Genomic DNA, 14317 nt, shown 5'->3' on the forward strand with positions numbered 1-14317 from the left:
CTCTGCAGCCCACAGTGACAGGAAACACCAAAACTCTGTACAAAAACCTTTGGAGCAAAGACAACACAATACTCCACAACATCCACTAGAGGGAGTCACACACTGTTAAACTGGTGTATATCCTGATTTGTGGTGTGAGAAAAAAAACAAATGAAACAACGAAGAACAATAATTCAAAAACACAAAAGGGGAATACGTTTCTCAGATCAGTAGAAGCAAAAATCATCGAAGAGTGAACGTTTGAGATGTCAGTATTATATCACCAAATCTTGGTTGGATGTTTGTTAAAAAACACACATTTGGAATCACAGAAAATATGAAATGTGATGTTTCACCTGAGTTTAGGATGAAAACTAAAATATATCATCTGTGTAACATTCTCACCACATATGAGACATTATTAATCAGTCGTTAGAAGGGGAATCACCCCCATTGATTAAGTCCCGTGGTGATGGACGGGCTGATGTTGAGGTGAACTTGTAGGTTCAGTGAAGCAGCTGGTCTCACTTCTTCAGGATGATGAGTCCAGGCTCAGACAAGGTCTATCTGAGTCCACAGAGGAGACACACAGCATGTGTTCTCTGGACCTGTTATGTTCAGACAGGCTGCAGAGTTGGAATGCATGGAACCAAAAAGTCTTCAGAAGTCAATGTTAACTTGATAAAAATAAGGAGGATTCGAAAATGAATGATGATTCATCAAGCAAGCCTTTACTTCTGGCTTTTAGGAATATTTGCAGTCATTGTTAGCAGCAAGTAGAAGACGGAGGGCTTCACCACGAGAGCCTTAAAAGTGTGATGAGCAAAAGCCAAAAGTGTCTTTGTATATTCCTGTGTTCAGTCCACTACAATCATCATGACGAACATTTGAACTGAAAAGATGAAATATAAATGAGATGTAAATGTAGAGAGTTCCTCAACAGATGATACAGATGAAGGACCAATGATGTGAAGGCCCAGATCCATCAGAGTATCAATGTTCTTCCTCTCTCTCCTCCCCTCTCACTGCAGACATGAAACACTGGCTGAGAAACATCCTGATTCTGACTCTCTGGCTAGGTAACTCTCTAAACCTACTGATTGTTCTCCTTTAATCAATCATCTTTATTGATTCATCTCTTCCTCTGCATGTTCTCTTCTTCCTCAGAGTGTAAAGGAGCAGACAGAGTGATCCAGCCAACAGGAGATGTTATTGCTGCTGAAGGAGACACAGTTACACTTGGCTGCACATTTGAGACCAGCAATGCAGGTCCAACTTTGTTCTGGTACAAACAGGATGGAAACAACAGCCCCAAATTCATACTGAGCCGTATTCAAGGGAATGACGGGAACACACCAGATGAGTTTAAGGAAAGAATTTCATCCACACTGGATTCTACCTCAAAATCAGTTCCTCTGAAGATCCAGAAGCTTCAGCTGTCTGACTCTGCTGTGTACTACTGTGCTCTGCAGCCCACAGTGACAGGAAACACCAAAACTCTGTACAAAAACCTTTGGAGCAAAGACAACACAATACTCCACAACATCCACTAGAGGGAGTCACACACCATGAACCCATTACAGTCTGAGCCAGTGTCACTGGACTGATGACAAATACAACAAAACATCAACCAATAAAGATTCCACACAGAGCTGCTGTGACAACAGACAGAAATGGATTGGTTGAGTTGAAGTGAATAAATAATGTGAAGAGCTGATTGGCCCCGCCCATTTAGCCTCAACTCAACCAATGACATCATTCCTTCCTCATTGTGCTGCAGTGGAAGAACACTGCTCATCTGCTGTCTGTCTGGCTTTAATAAATCCAAAGACATGTTGCTTTACTTCTTTTTACTCTTCTGTCACTTTACAGGTGAGTTTTGGAACACAACAGGAATTTAAGTGTTGTTGAACCTGCTGCATTAACCACATATACACAACCTGGATTTCATCACTTTTCTCATGTCTTTGCTCTGACAGAGTCAATGCTCCTCATGTTTTCATCAGATTGACAAAATGGATGTTCATTGAATGATATTGTTTGTATGTGACAGTGAAGGAGCACAGAGTAACACTGTACACTTGATATTTTCCACTGTCTTCTCCTCTCAGCCTCATGAACAATGTTAGTCTAATGGCTTCATTTTCTACACTTTTTCCAGGACTAATAGCTGGAGACAGCATCTCTCCTGAAAAAGATGTAGTCAGTGGAACAGAAGGACAATCTGTCACACTCACATGTCAATATCAGACAAGATACGACGATATTTACCTTTACTGGTACAGACATCATTCTGACCTTCAGGCTCCTCGGTTTATACTCTGGAAAGGAGAGGGATCATGGAGGGGTCAGAAGTATATTCCTGATACTCGATATCAGTCTCAAACATCAGATACATCAACTACACTGACCATCAGAGAGCTAACCCTGGCAGACACAGCTCTCTACTACTGTGCTCTAGAAACACAGTGATACAAAGTGTAGAAGAGGCTGTACAAAAACCTGAACACAGATATCTGACTACTCTTCAAAGAGGAGGGAAGTGGTATTCAAACCACAGCTTCATATCAGATGGATTCTGCTAATTCCTGCTTTATCACAGTCACTGTGGTTACAGCTGTTAACACAGTGACTCCAAAACAACGATGAATTGTTTTACCTCTCTGGATGATGAGGACACACCTGCTGTCATTGAGTTATACTGCTAGTCATATATCACATCAACCACTTAATGAACGCCCCCATTTTAAGGTTCTTTTTCCAAAACGACACACTGAAATTAGAAGCATGACAGCTCCCAGATAGTTTGAGACTCAGGGATGTGCTTGGTACCATTGGAAAGGTAACACCCTCAAGTTTTTTCTAAAAGTGTAAATGTGATTCTATGACATACTGACACAGAGTTATAGAGGTTGGAACACAGGTTTTGGTTTCCATCCAATTCAAATGTCAATAAACTGACTAAGATATAAGGGCTCAGGTATGTCTATGGACACAGCAGACACAATTAGGCCATAGCCACAGGTCTCAGCTTGCTACACTCAAAATTTGAAGTCAGAAGACTAAAAAACTGATTTGTCACAGTTTCTTTTTCTAAAGGCATGTCTGTGCATTTTGCTTGGGTCTTTTTTTTTCCAAGAGCGCCTACTGAGATTCAAAGGCTTATAACTTGAGAACCCCTTTACCTAGAAACATAATCTTGGTCTCAAATGAAAGCCAAGACCCTGGGGTTTCTTGCGTGTTCTTGCTCTTCTGGTAGAGGGCTCTTTCTAATGTTGTCATGGTGATTTTAGAGGGCTATTACATGGTCTGGAAATAACTTTTTTCCTTTGTGTTTGGGCTTAAATAATCATGACAGTCTCAGCTTTCCAACATTGAGTGTATATACTGTTAAGATCTGATGCTTAAAAGTATCAGCAAAAAAACTTTCGTTTTCATGAAGGGTGTTCGTTAGTGAAGGGTGTTCCTATGTTGGAACGGTGTTCCTTAAGGGGTTAAATAACATCATACATTTTCATTGCTTTCAGTAGAGTTCATGTCATGTGACCCATCGATGCAAAAGCAAATCCAAATTATATTACTATGACGAATCAACATTTTGTCATTTGACCTGGAAATAAATGATAAAACATGCTGAGTTTTCTAAAGACATTAAAAATAATCAATTTTAATAGAAAATATGACATGAACATTTTTATCCATAATCTTCACTAATAAGGTCAAGCCAGCAGGACGGTACTGAAAATAACATGAACCGTTTCAGTCAGACAGTAATTTATTGATGGACCCTGAGTGAAACCTCTGTGTTTCAGAGGTCAGCTAACGTCCTCTGACTGCCAACACCGGGACAAACTGATGCCGCTGGATCCAGAGACAATGTCTGTCCAACATCCAACCTAAAACTAACTTCACTGGAATATATTAGATCCAGTCTATATATTAAAGTATTTGTATCACATACAGTGGGGCAAAAAAATATTTAGTCAGCCACAAATTGTGCAAGTTCTCCCACTTAAGATGAGAGAGGCCTGTAATTTTCATCATAGGTATACCTCAACTATGAGAGACAGAATGAGAAAGAAAAAAAAAAAAAAAAAATCCTGAAAATCACATTGTCTGATTTTAAAGAATTTATTTGCAAATTATGGTAGAAAATAAGTATTTGGTCAATAACAAAAGTTCATCTCAATACTTTGTTATATACCCTTTGTTGGCAATGATGTCAAACGTTTTCTGTAAGTCTTCACAAGGTTTTCACACACTGTTGCTGGTATTTTGGCCCATTTCTCCATGCAGATCTCCTCTAGAGCAGTGATGTTTTGGGGCTGTCGCTGGGCAACACGGACTTTCAACTACCTCCAAAGATTTTCTATGGGGTTGAGATCTGGAGACCGGCTAGGCCACTCCAGGACCTTGAAATGCTTCTTACGAAGCCACTCCTTCGTTGCCCGGGCGGTGTGTTTGGGATCATTGTCATGCTGAAAGACCCAGCCACATTTCATCTTCAATGCCCTTGCTGATGGAAGGAGGTTTTCACTCAAAATCTCACGATACATGGCCCCATTCATTCTTTCCTTTACACGGATCAGTCGTCCTGGTCCCTTGGCAGAAAAAAAAACCCAAAGCATGATGTTTCCACCCTCATGCTTCACAGTAGGTATGGTGTTCTTTGGATGCAACTCAGCATTCTTTCTCCTCCAAACACGACAAGTTGAGTTTTTACCAAAAAGTTCTATTTTGGTTTCATCTGACCATATGACATTCTCCCAATCCTCTTCTGGATCATCCAAATGCTCTCTAGCAAACTTCAGACGGGCCTGGACATGTACTGGCTTAAGCAGGGGGACACGTCTGGCACTGCAGGATTTGAGTCCCTGGCGGCATTGTGTGTTACTGATGGTAGCCTTTGTTACTTTGGTCCCAGCTCTCTACAGATCATTCACTAGGTCCCCCCGTGTGGTTCTGGGATTTTTGCTCACCGTTCTTGTGATCATTTTGACCCCACGGGGTGAGATCTTGTGTGGAGCTCCAGATCGAGGGAGATTATCAGTGGTCTTGTATGTCTTCCATTTTCTAATAATTGCTCCGACAGTTGATTTCTTCACACCAAGCTGCTTACCTATTGCAGATTCAGTCTTCCCAGCCTGGTGCAGGTCTACATTGTTGTTTCTGGTGTCCTTTGACAGCTCTCTGGTCTTGGCCATAGTGGAGTTTGGAGTGTGACTGTTTGAGGTTGTGGACAGGTGTCTTTTATACTGATAACGAGTTCAAACAGGTGCCATTAATACAGGTAACGAGTGGAGGACAGAGAAGCCTCTTAAAGAAGTTACAGGTCTGTGAGAGCCAGAAATCTTGCTTGTTTGTAGGTGACCAAATACTTACTTTACCGAGGAATTTACCAATTAATTCATTAAAAATCCTACTATGTGATTTCCTGGATTCTTTCCCCCCATTCTGTCTCTCATTGTTGAGGTATACCTATGATGAAAATTACAGGCCTCTCTCATCTTTTTAAGTGGGAGAACTTGCACAATTGGTGGCTGACTAAATACTTTTTTGCCCCACTGTACATGGCACATGAAATAATTGACCAACAAAATCAGACTGATTGATGAACAATAATGATCAACCATGAGACTTTAGAAGAGACAGTCTGGCAGATGGAAACAATCTTTCTGGTTGGAGCTGAAAATCAACTTTGTAGGTGATTTATGTTTGTACAGGACTCTCATGATTTGACTGGTCCTCACATGGGACACAATAATGTGAACAGTATTGTTTGAGACAAGTTTCCAATCAGTCATTAATATGGTTGTCATGTGGAAGTGAAAGGGAGCACATTGTCAGATTAAAGATTGAGCCGAGTCAGGACCTTCACATGTGCTGTCAGGTGTAGATCAGTGTCACCTCATCAGCTGCTTCTTACCAGATGGAAATGATGGAAGTTAGTGAATAACAGCAGCACAGCAGTGACAAACACACTATCTGTCAGAGCTGTGAGAGGAAGGAGGGAGGGATTAAGGGAGGAGAGAAACTGAGACTCAAGTTCAGAAAAAACTAAATCTGCATTCATAGTATAACTGTAGCCATGACTACTGATTAACCAGAGACTGGACCTTCAGACACAGGTGTCTTTATATGACATTCACTGCACTCAGGTGATCTCCATTTCACTAACTGTGAGACTACTAGCACCAATTGGCTAGACTTCTGTCCAATTAGGTCAGACAATTTAACAGGGTTAATACTAGGTTAATGCAATCACTTATTTGACATTAAGTTTTTGTCAAAAAAGCTAAATTATGTTCACCTAAAAGGGAAAAACATCCAAGGGGGTGAATACTTTTTGTAGGCACTGTATTAAATTGAGCACGCCCCTAATGTGTGTGGTAACCTTAGCTGATGAGTTCAACACATTTTATACTCACTTTGATCGTCTCAACAAAAACGGACATGTAATCAGCTTCCAGAGGATCGAACACTGTCAGGGTTCACAGAGTCCTGCTCGACTGAGTAAAACTGGACCCTCACCAGTTTACATTCAGCACCAACACATCCACAGAGGAGCTCACATACTAGTAAAATAAAGTGTTGAACACATTCATGCATCAATAATTTTAATCCAGTAATCTGTGTCTGAAATGAACATTCTGCCTAACGAGTACTCTCCATGTGAGTACTTTAAGTATACTAATTGTTTTGTATTATTAGGTTAAATTGGAATGTATAACTTCAACCTGTAGCAGAGTATTTATAATCTGACTCTTCACCAAGTAAAAGTACTGATATCACGTAGTACTTCATCCACATCTGTTAATTTACAGTGAATGTTTTTGATTTGCTCAAACAACCAGTTGAGTTTGAGGAGGCCTGTAAGTCAGTTAGAGGACAGAAATAGCTGCCGATCAGTTATCATTAGGGATGCACGATAATATCGGCAAGCTATTGTTATGGGCTGATATTGACTTTAAAATAAATTCTTCGATTCAATAAACCGATAAGTAAATAGAATGCACGTTCCTTGATTATATCAGATGCCTGACAGCACAAGGATTGTGTGTCCAGTGCGACGTGACATGTCATTGTCATTTCTCCAGCTTCCATCAGCCTGAATGTAAACAGATCACAGCAAGAGGAGGAGTTACACAACTGAATATGAAAGGCTTCTTTTTAGAAGTGAAGAGCTGCTGTGTTCTCTCTGTTCTTCATTCACTACAACTGAAGATAATGCAGCTCTTTTTAATCTGGATGATGATCTTCATGTTTCATGCTGGTAAGTCAACATTAAGAAGACATGTGAGACAAGATTCACAACTACTTCCAGTTTTGTAATATCATACATTTCTTTGATTAAACTGACTGTAAATAAATACAAATATCACAGTGAAATATATGTTTGTTCTTTCAGGATCCTCTGAGGATTTAGTGAAACCATTTAAATATGTGATGCTGGCTGTGGAAGGAGACACTGTGACTCTCTCCTGCAACTATTCAGGCTCTGTTAACAGCCTCTACTGGTATCAACAGAAGTCCAGATCATCTCCAAAGCTTCTAATGACAGAATATTCAGAGAAAACAGAGAAGTTGTCTGTTTCACATGATAGAGACAGAAAGGAGTTTCATCTGCAGATCTCCTCTGCTGCAATGACAGACTCTGCTGTGTACTACTGTGCTGTGAAGCCCACAGCAGTCAATAAAAATCACAACTATTCTACATGTCTGTGTGTCTGACTCTCTGGCTAGGTAACTCTTTAAACCTACTGATTGTTCTCCTTTAATCAATCTTTATTGATTCATCTCTTCCTCTGAATGTTCTCTTCTTCCTCAGAGTGTAAAGGAGCAGACAGAGTGATCCAGCCAACAGGAGATGTCATTGCTGCTGAAGGAGACACAGGTACACTTGACTGCACATTTGAGACCAGCGACACATTTCCCTATTTGTTCTGGTACAAACAAGAAGTAAACGACTTCCCAAAGTACATTCTGAAATGTTCCTCACTAACAGTAGAGCATGCTGCTGACTTTGAGAAAGACAGATTTAGTGCTACAATCATCAACAAGTCTGTTCCTCTGAAGATCCAGAAGCTTCAGCTGTCTGACTCTGCTGTGTACTACTGTGCTCTGCAGCCCACAGTGACAGGAAACACCAAAACTCTGTACAAAAACCTTTGGAGCAAAGACAACACAATACTCCACAACATCCACTAGAGGGAGTCACACACTGTTAAACTGCAGCAGGATGTTACTATGATGTCTACCATCTTCGGACTCACAATCTCACAAAAACAAAAGAGGGAACTGATGAGTTCTATTTGTGAGATCATTGCACTACATGACAGTTTGGTCCAGAAGACAAATAAGAGGATAAAATGATCACTGATTACTTTAACTGACACATGATGTGTTTCTCTGTATGTTGACTGTGTTCATCAGTAACACATCATTGTTGATCTGATATTTAATAACTTTATTTCCAACATGAACAAAGACATTCATTAGTGGACAGAAGACACTTAAATAAATCATGTTTGTAGAGACTGAACAGAAAAGAGTCTGGAAAGAGAAATTCATTTTGCACAGCTGGGATTTGTTATAAAGAAACCTCCATTTTCAAAAGAAGTGGGATGATTAATTCCAGCATGTGTTTCACATTTTTGATTCATCAACAACACAAAAACACTGGCTTGTCTCCAACACGAGTGAAACATGATTTATATGATAGTGACTGCTGCATCAGTGTCATTTCAGAGTTCAAGGCAGAGGAAGTGTTACACACTACATATGGTGCCCCGGGTGAGGCAGCATACAACATATATCTGAAAATTATCAACATCAAGATTAAGTTGTACAGTGATGAAATGATGTTGTCTCTACTTTAGGAGTGTAGAATGAGTCCCTCTTTTCAATGCAAACCCTAAAAAGATGATCCACCCTTGAAACCATCACAGCTACATTTCTGTAATTCATTCCAGTAATCAAGGAATCAAACACAAAAAACTACAACAAAGAAAACTTCCCAGCTCCAGCTGTTGCAAAATGCAGCCTTCAGTCTGTTAACCAGGAGGAAGAAGAGGAGGTGAAAATACAGATCTAAGAGGAGACGGAGAGATTCAGGGAGGAGCTGAGCTGTTACTGAACTATAGAAGAGAGAGGAACTTCCATATTCAGCAGAGTTCAATACACAAACCAGAAACATTACCTTTATTCAACATGCTGTCACTGGACTATTATGGGCTGTCTCTGATGTTTCTCACTATTGTAACAGGTATGTTACATCATGCTTTCATTCTGTCATGTACAAATCTGATGTTTTCTGAAAGCAGTTCATGTGTTTTGATCTGTAACATAATATAAAACAGAATTTTTTCTCTTCCTTTAGGTGTCAGCTGTGAAGAACTCAGTCCGGACAAGAACGAAGAGTCCAGTTTAGAAGACAGCACTGTTACTCTGTCCTACACATACTCCAAACAAGCAACTGTCCAAGAAACTTTCTTCTGGTATCGACAATATCCAGGAAAACCACCAGAGTTCCTCATTTCTCACTCTGGAACAGGATCATCCATATCTGAACCAGTCTCTCGACTGTCCTTCAAAGTGAGTGATGACAAAACCAAAATGCGTCTGCAGATCTCCTCTGCTGCAGTGACAGACTCTGCTGTGTACTACTGTGCTGTGAGGCCCACAGTGACAGGAAACACCAAAACTCTGTACAAAAACCTTTGGAGCAAAGACAACACAATACTCCACAACATCCACTAGAGGGAGTCACACACTGTTAAACTGTAGCAGGATGTTATGATACAGTCTGGAGTGTTTTCAATAATGATGTAATAATTTAAAAATCAAACTACTCACAGTAAACATTCACCGGAATTTTGGTGATGTAACCATGGCAACACTCTTGCCATCATTTCCACTCTAACTTGGCTCATCAGATTAAAAAAAAAAAACTAAAATAGAAAGAAAATATTTTAAAACCAACTCTATTTAAGTGAAAAATCTGTAAAGGAGTCAGAATGCAGTGAACATAGATGCTAACTGTGTGTTAACAACAAATAGATCTGCTATGCAGCAAAGACTAGCTGCTCATTGTGTTTAGTTGATTAATAATCAGTTAGAAATGACTACAGGATTTTCTTTTCTATCATCAAATTTAAATTGATGGAAATCAAGTTCTGCTGGACGGTTAATGTGTCGACGACGTCTTTACATGAGACTCTGTCAGACAACAAATCCTCTGAGAACTGAGCTAAAAGCTGAGAATCGTCCTCCAGCATCGTCGTTTATAACTGATGAATATTAAAATGTCCATTAAAATCCTGATGTCAAGGTTCTTACTTAGAATCTAAGAAATGAATGGCATTCAGCCTAGAAGTTGAATATAATGTAAAACAATATATCAATAAATAACATGCAATAATTTAGCAAACAAATTACATGAGAACCAACTAATGATGAACTGAAAAAGAAAGAGAGAGATCGTTGAACTTTTGTCAGTTTCTCTCATGCTTTACTAAGTCCTTAAATATGACACAGCTGTAGGACTGCTAATGAAACAGGTTTAGATCAGTTCCACATTTTGTCATGTTACAGACAGTGATACACAATACAGCTTTATCTGCCCACCCACTCTGACACACTGCGGTGAAACAAGAAAAGCAAAGCATGGAAGCTCATTCTCCACCTTCAGTATGTCCGGAGCTTTAAACTGATCATTGCTAGGATGAAATATTGATATTTTTATGTCTTCACTGTGTTTAAAGGATCTATGAAACAGTCTCCAGTAAAGACTTAATGTTGAGGTGATCAAAGCTTCCTTCTCCTGTCACCTGCCTCGGTCTCACAGAGCTGTGAAGGACTGAAACTGGACATTCAGTCAACATTTCTCTGAACAGCTGGATTCACAAATCAACTCACCGGCTCAGCTGAACTTTAGGAGGCAGATATTCTCTAAAAAGGTTTTTCTTTCCTTGGTTCCACCCACTGACCTTCAACTGAACCAATGAGATGATTTCTGTCTCTGGAGCAGAAGTGTTTGAGGAACTAAAAGCACAATCAGCTTGATGTTGAGGAGAAGAGCTGACATCTGCTGTCTGTTTGACTTGAACAACTCTAAAGACATGTCGCTCTACCTCTTTATACTTTTCTCTCACTTTGTAGGTAAGTGTTGGAACAGAGATCACAGTCTCATTAACCTGCTGCCTGAACCACATATTTGGTCTCCTTTAATAACTACAGCTGTATCTGTGGACAGTAACAATATCCATTTGGTTTATTAAAGAAGGTCTGTTGAGTCTCTTGATGTCAGAATGTTACTGACGACTAACATGAATAACACTCATTTTGCAGCGCTGGGTTCCATGAACAGCATAAATTCAGAAAGAAGTGAAGAACGCGTTGAAGAGGGAAGAAACATCAACCTGACCTGTAAATATGAGGGTGCTATCAACAATATCCAGTGGTACAGACAATACCAGAGATCCAGACCAGAGTTCCTGCTCTACATCACAGAGGGAGGATTCATTCATCCAACTGACTCTGAGTTCTCAGCTGACATCAACAAAGCAGACAAACGTGTGGATCTGACCATCATCTCTGCTGCAGTGACAGACTCTGCTGTGTACTATAGTGTTGTGTCGTTCAAACGAACAAATCTTTTGGGTGAACGAAGTGAACGGAATCACTTCCTGAACTGATTCGTTCCTTTCTCAGTTCAGTTGAGCTCAGCCGCGAGCATGCCAGCCGGGAGTGGAACTGCCGCAACTCACACAGAGAACTGTGAGTACGTGAGTCACGTTCACGCTGATTCGTTCATGATTCGCGAACCTACTGCATACAGAGAACTGTCGCTGATGGGGTGATTCTCGTTTGCGTACTGTGCTGAAAGTGGCGCTGTGTCACTCACTCACTCACTCAGGGCAGAGGAGTTGATTCACGTTCAATAACCGTACTGCTAAAACTAGCGCTGTGTTGCTAACATCCGTGTAGCATCATGTTAAGTGATTTTACTGCACAGTAAAAGTCACCCACTTTCGCGAACGTGATTCTCAGCAGGTAATGTAATTCACCTCCTCAGCAGGTCGTTCGCAAACGACTCTTCGCAAACGACTTTTCTCAGTAAAAAGTGAAAAACAGAAGACCACATCCCTAAATGCTTGTCAGCTGTATGTCCAGGAGGTTTCAACACGGAGAGCCCAAAGTGTTACGAGCAAAAGCCAAGAGTCAGGACAAGAGGATGAGCTGAAAAGAGAAAAGTGACCGTAAGACGGCGTGACTTTTAAAGTTTTATAATCTAGGGTTGAATCAAATCATTAGTAAATCATACTAGTTAACATCAAATACACGCATGTGGTGCTGACATTTCATTATATCACTGTGTCAAAAGTTATTACCAGAACTCATCAGACAGCAGATTGGAATCCTGTAAATTAACACAACACAGGCACAAAGAGACTTTTGATTAAACCATCAAAATGTTGATGAAAGAATTTAGTTTCTTTGTATATTCCTGTGTTCTGTCTGCTACAATCATCATGAAGAACATTTGAGCTGAACAGCTGAAATGTAAATGAGATGTAAATGTAGAGAGTTCCTCAACAGATGATACAGATGAAGGACCAATGATGTGAAGGCCCAGATCCATCAGAGTATCAATGTTCTTCCTCTCTCTCCTCCCCTCTCACTGCAGACATGAAACACTGGCTGAGAAACATCCTGATTCTGACTCTCTGGCTAGGTAACTCTTTAAACCTACTGATTGTTCTACTTTAATCAATCATCTTTATTGATTCATCTCTTCCTCTGCATGTTCTCTTCTTCCTCAGAGTGTAAAGGAGCAGACAGAGTGATCCAGCCAACAGGAGATGTCATTGCTGCTGAAGGAGACACAGTTACACTTGGCTGCACATTTGAGACCAGTAACACAGATCCAACATTATTCTGGTACAAACAGGATGGAAACAACAGCCCCAAATTCATACTTAGCCGCTTCCAACGGGATGAGGGGAACACACCAGATGAGGTTCAGGAAAGATTTTCATCGACACTGGATTCAACCTCAAAATCAGTTCCTCTGAAGATCCAGAAGCTTCAGCTGTCTGACTCTGCTGTGTACTACTGTGCTCTGCAGCCCACAGTGACAGGAAACACCAAAACTCTGTACAAAAACCTTTGGAGCAAAGACAACACAATACTCCACAACATCCACTAGAGGGAGTCACACACCATGAACCCATTACAGTCTGAGTCAGTGTCACTGGACTGATGACAAATACAACAAAACATCAACCAATAAAGATTCCACACAGAGCTGCTGTGACAACAGACAGAAATGGATTGGTTGAGTTGAAGTGAATAAATAATGTGAAGAGCTGATTGGCCCCGCCCATTTAGCCTCAACTCAACCAATGACATCATTCCTTCCTCATTGTGCTGCAGTGGAAGAACACTGCTCATCTGCTGTCTGTCTGGCTTTAATAAATCCAAAGACATGTTACTTTACTTCTTTTTACTCTTCTGTCACTTTACAGGTGAGTTTTGGAACACAACAGGAATTTAAGTGTTGTTGAACCTGCTGCATTAACCACATATACACAACCTGGATTTCATCACTTTTCTCATGTCTTTGCTCTGACAGAGTCAATGCTCCTCATGTTTTCATCAGATTGACAAAATGGATGTTCATTGAATGATATTGTTTGTATGTGACTGTGAAGGAGCACAGAGTAACACTGTACACTTGATATTTTCCACTGTCTTCTCCTCTCAGCCTCATGAACAATGTTAGTCTAATGGCTTCATTTTCTACACTTTTTCCAGGACTAATAGCTGGAGACAGCATCTCTCCTGAAAAAGATGAAGTCAGTGGAACAGAAGGACAATCTGTCACACTCAAATGTCAATATGAGACAACAGCAGATTACGTTAGACTTCACTGGTACAGACATCATTCTGACCTTCAGGCTCCTCAGTTTATACTCTGGAAAGGAGCAAGATCATGGAGTCATCTGGAGTATATTCCCAAAAATCGATATGAATCTGAAACAACACAAACATCAACTACACTGACCATCAGAGAGCTAACCCTGGCAGACACAGCTCTCTACTACTGTGCTCTAGAAACACAGTGATACAAAGTGTAGAAGAGGCTGTACAAAAACCTGAACACAGATATCTGACTACTCTTCAAAGAGGAGGGAAGTGGTATTCAAACCACAGCTTCATATCAGATGGATTCTGCTAATTCCTGTTTTATTACAGTCACTGTGGTTACAGCTGCTAATGAAAGACTGTGGGAGGATTCACATGAGCAGCAAATCCACATCAATGACAAACCAAC

At 40.4% G+C, this 14317-nt stretch overlaps 1 gene segment (V, D, J or C); it reads left to right on the top strand.

Annotated features, from left to right (window-relative positions):
- Positions 1-12666: 12666 nt before the first annotated feature.
- On the top strand, positions 12667-13117 carry LOC115577790 (T cell receptor alpha variable 38-2/delta variable 8-like; the record flags this gene model as incomplete). The annotated part of the segment is given in 2 exon segments: positions 12667-12715; positions 12804-13117. Coding segments are annotated over 2 exon segments (360 nt in total), but the record flags the coding sequence as incomplete, so codon positions are not given.
- Positions 13118-14317: the final 1200 nt, after the last annotated feature.

This window comes from Sparus aurata, unplaced genomic scaffold, assembly GCF_900880675.1.
Source record: "Sparus aurata unplaced genomic scaffold, fSpaAur1.1, whole genome shotgun sequence".
NCBI classification, from domain to species: domain Eukaryota; kingdom Metazoa; phylum Chordata; class Actinopteri; order Spariformes; family Sparidae; genus Sparus; species Sparus aurata.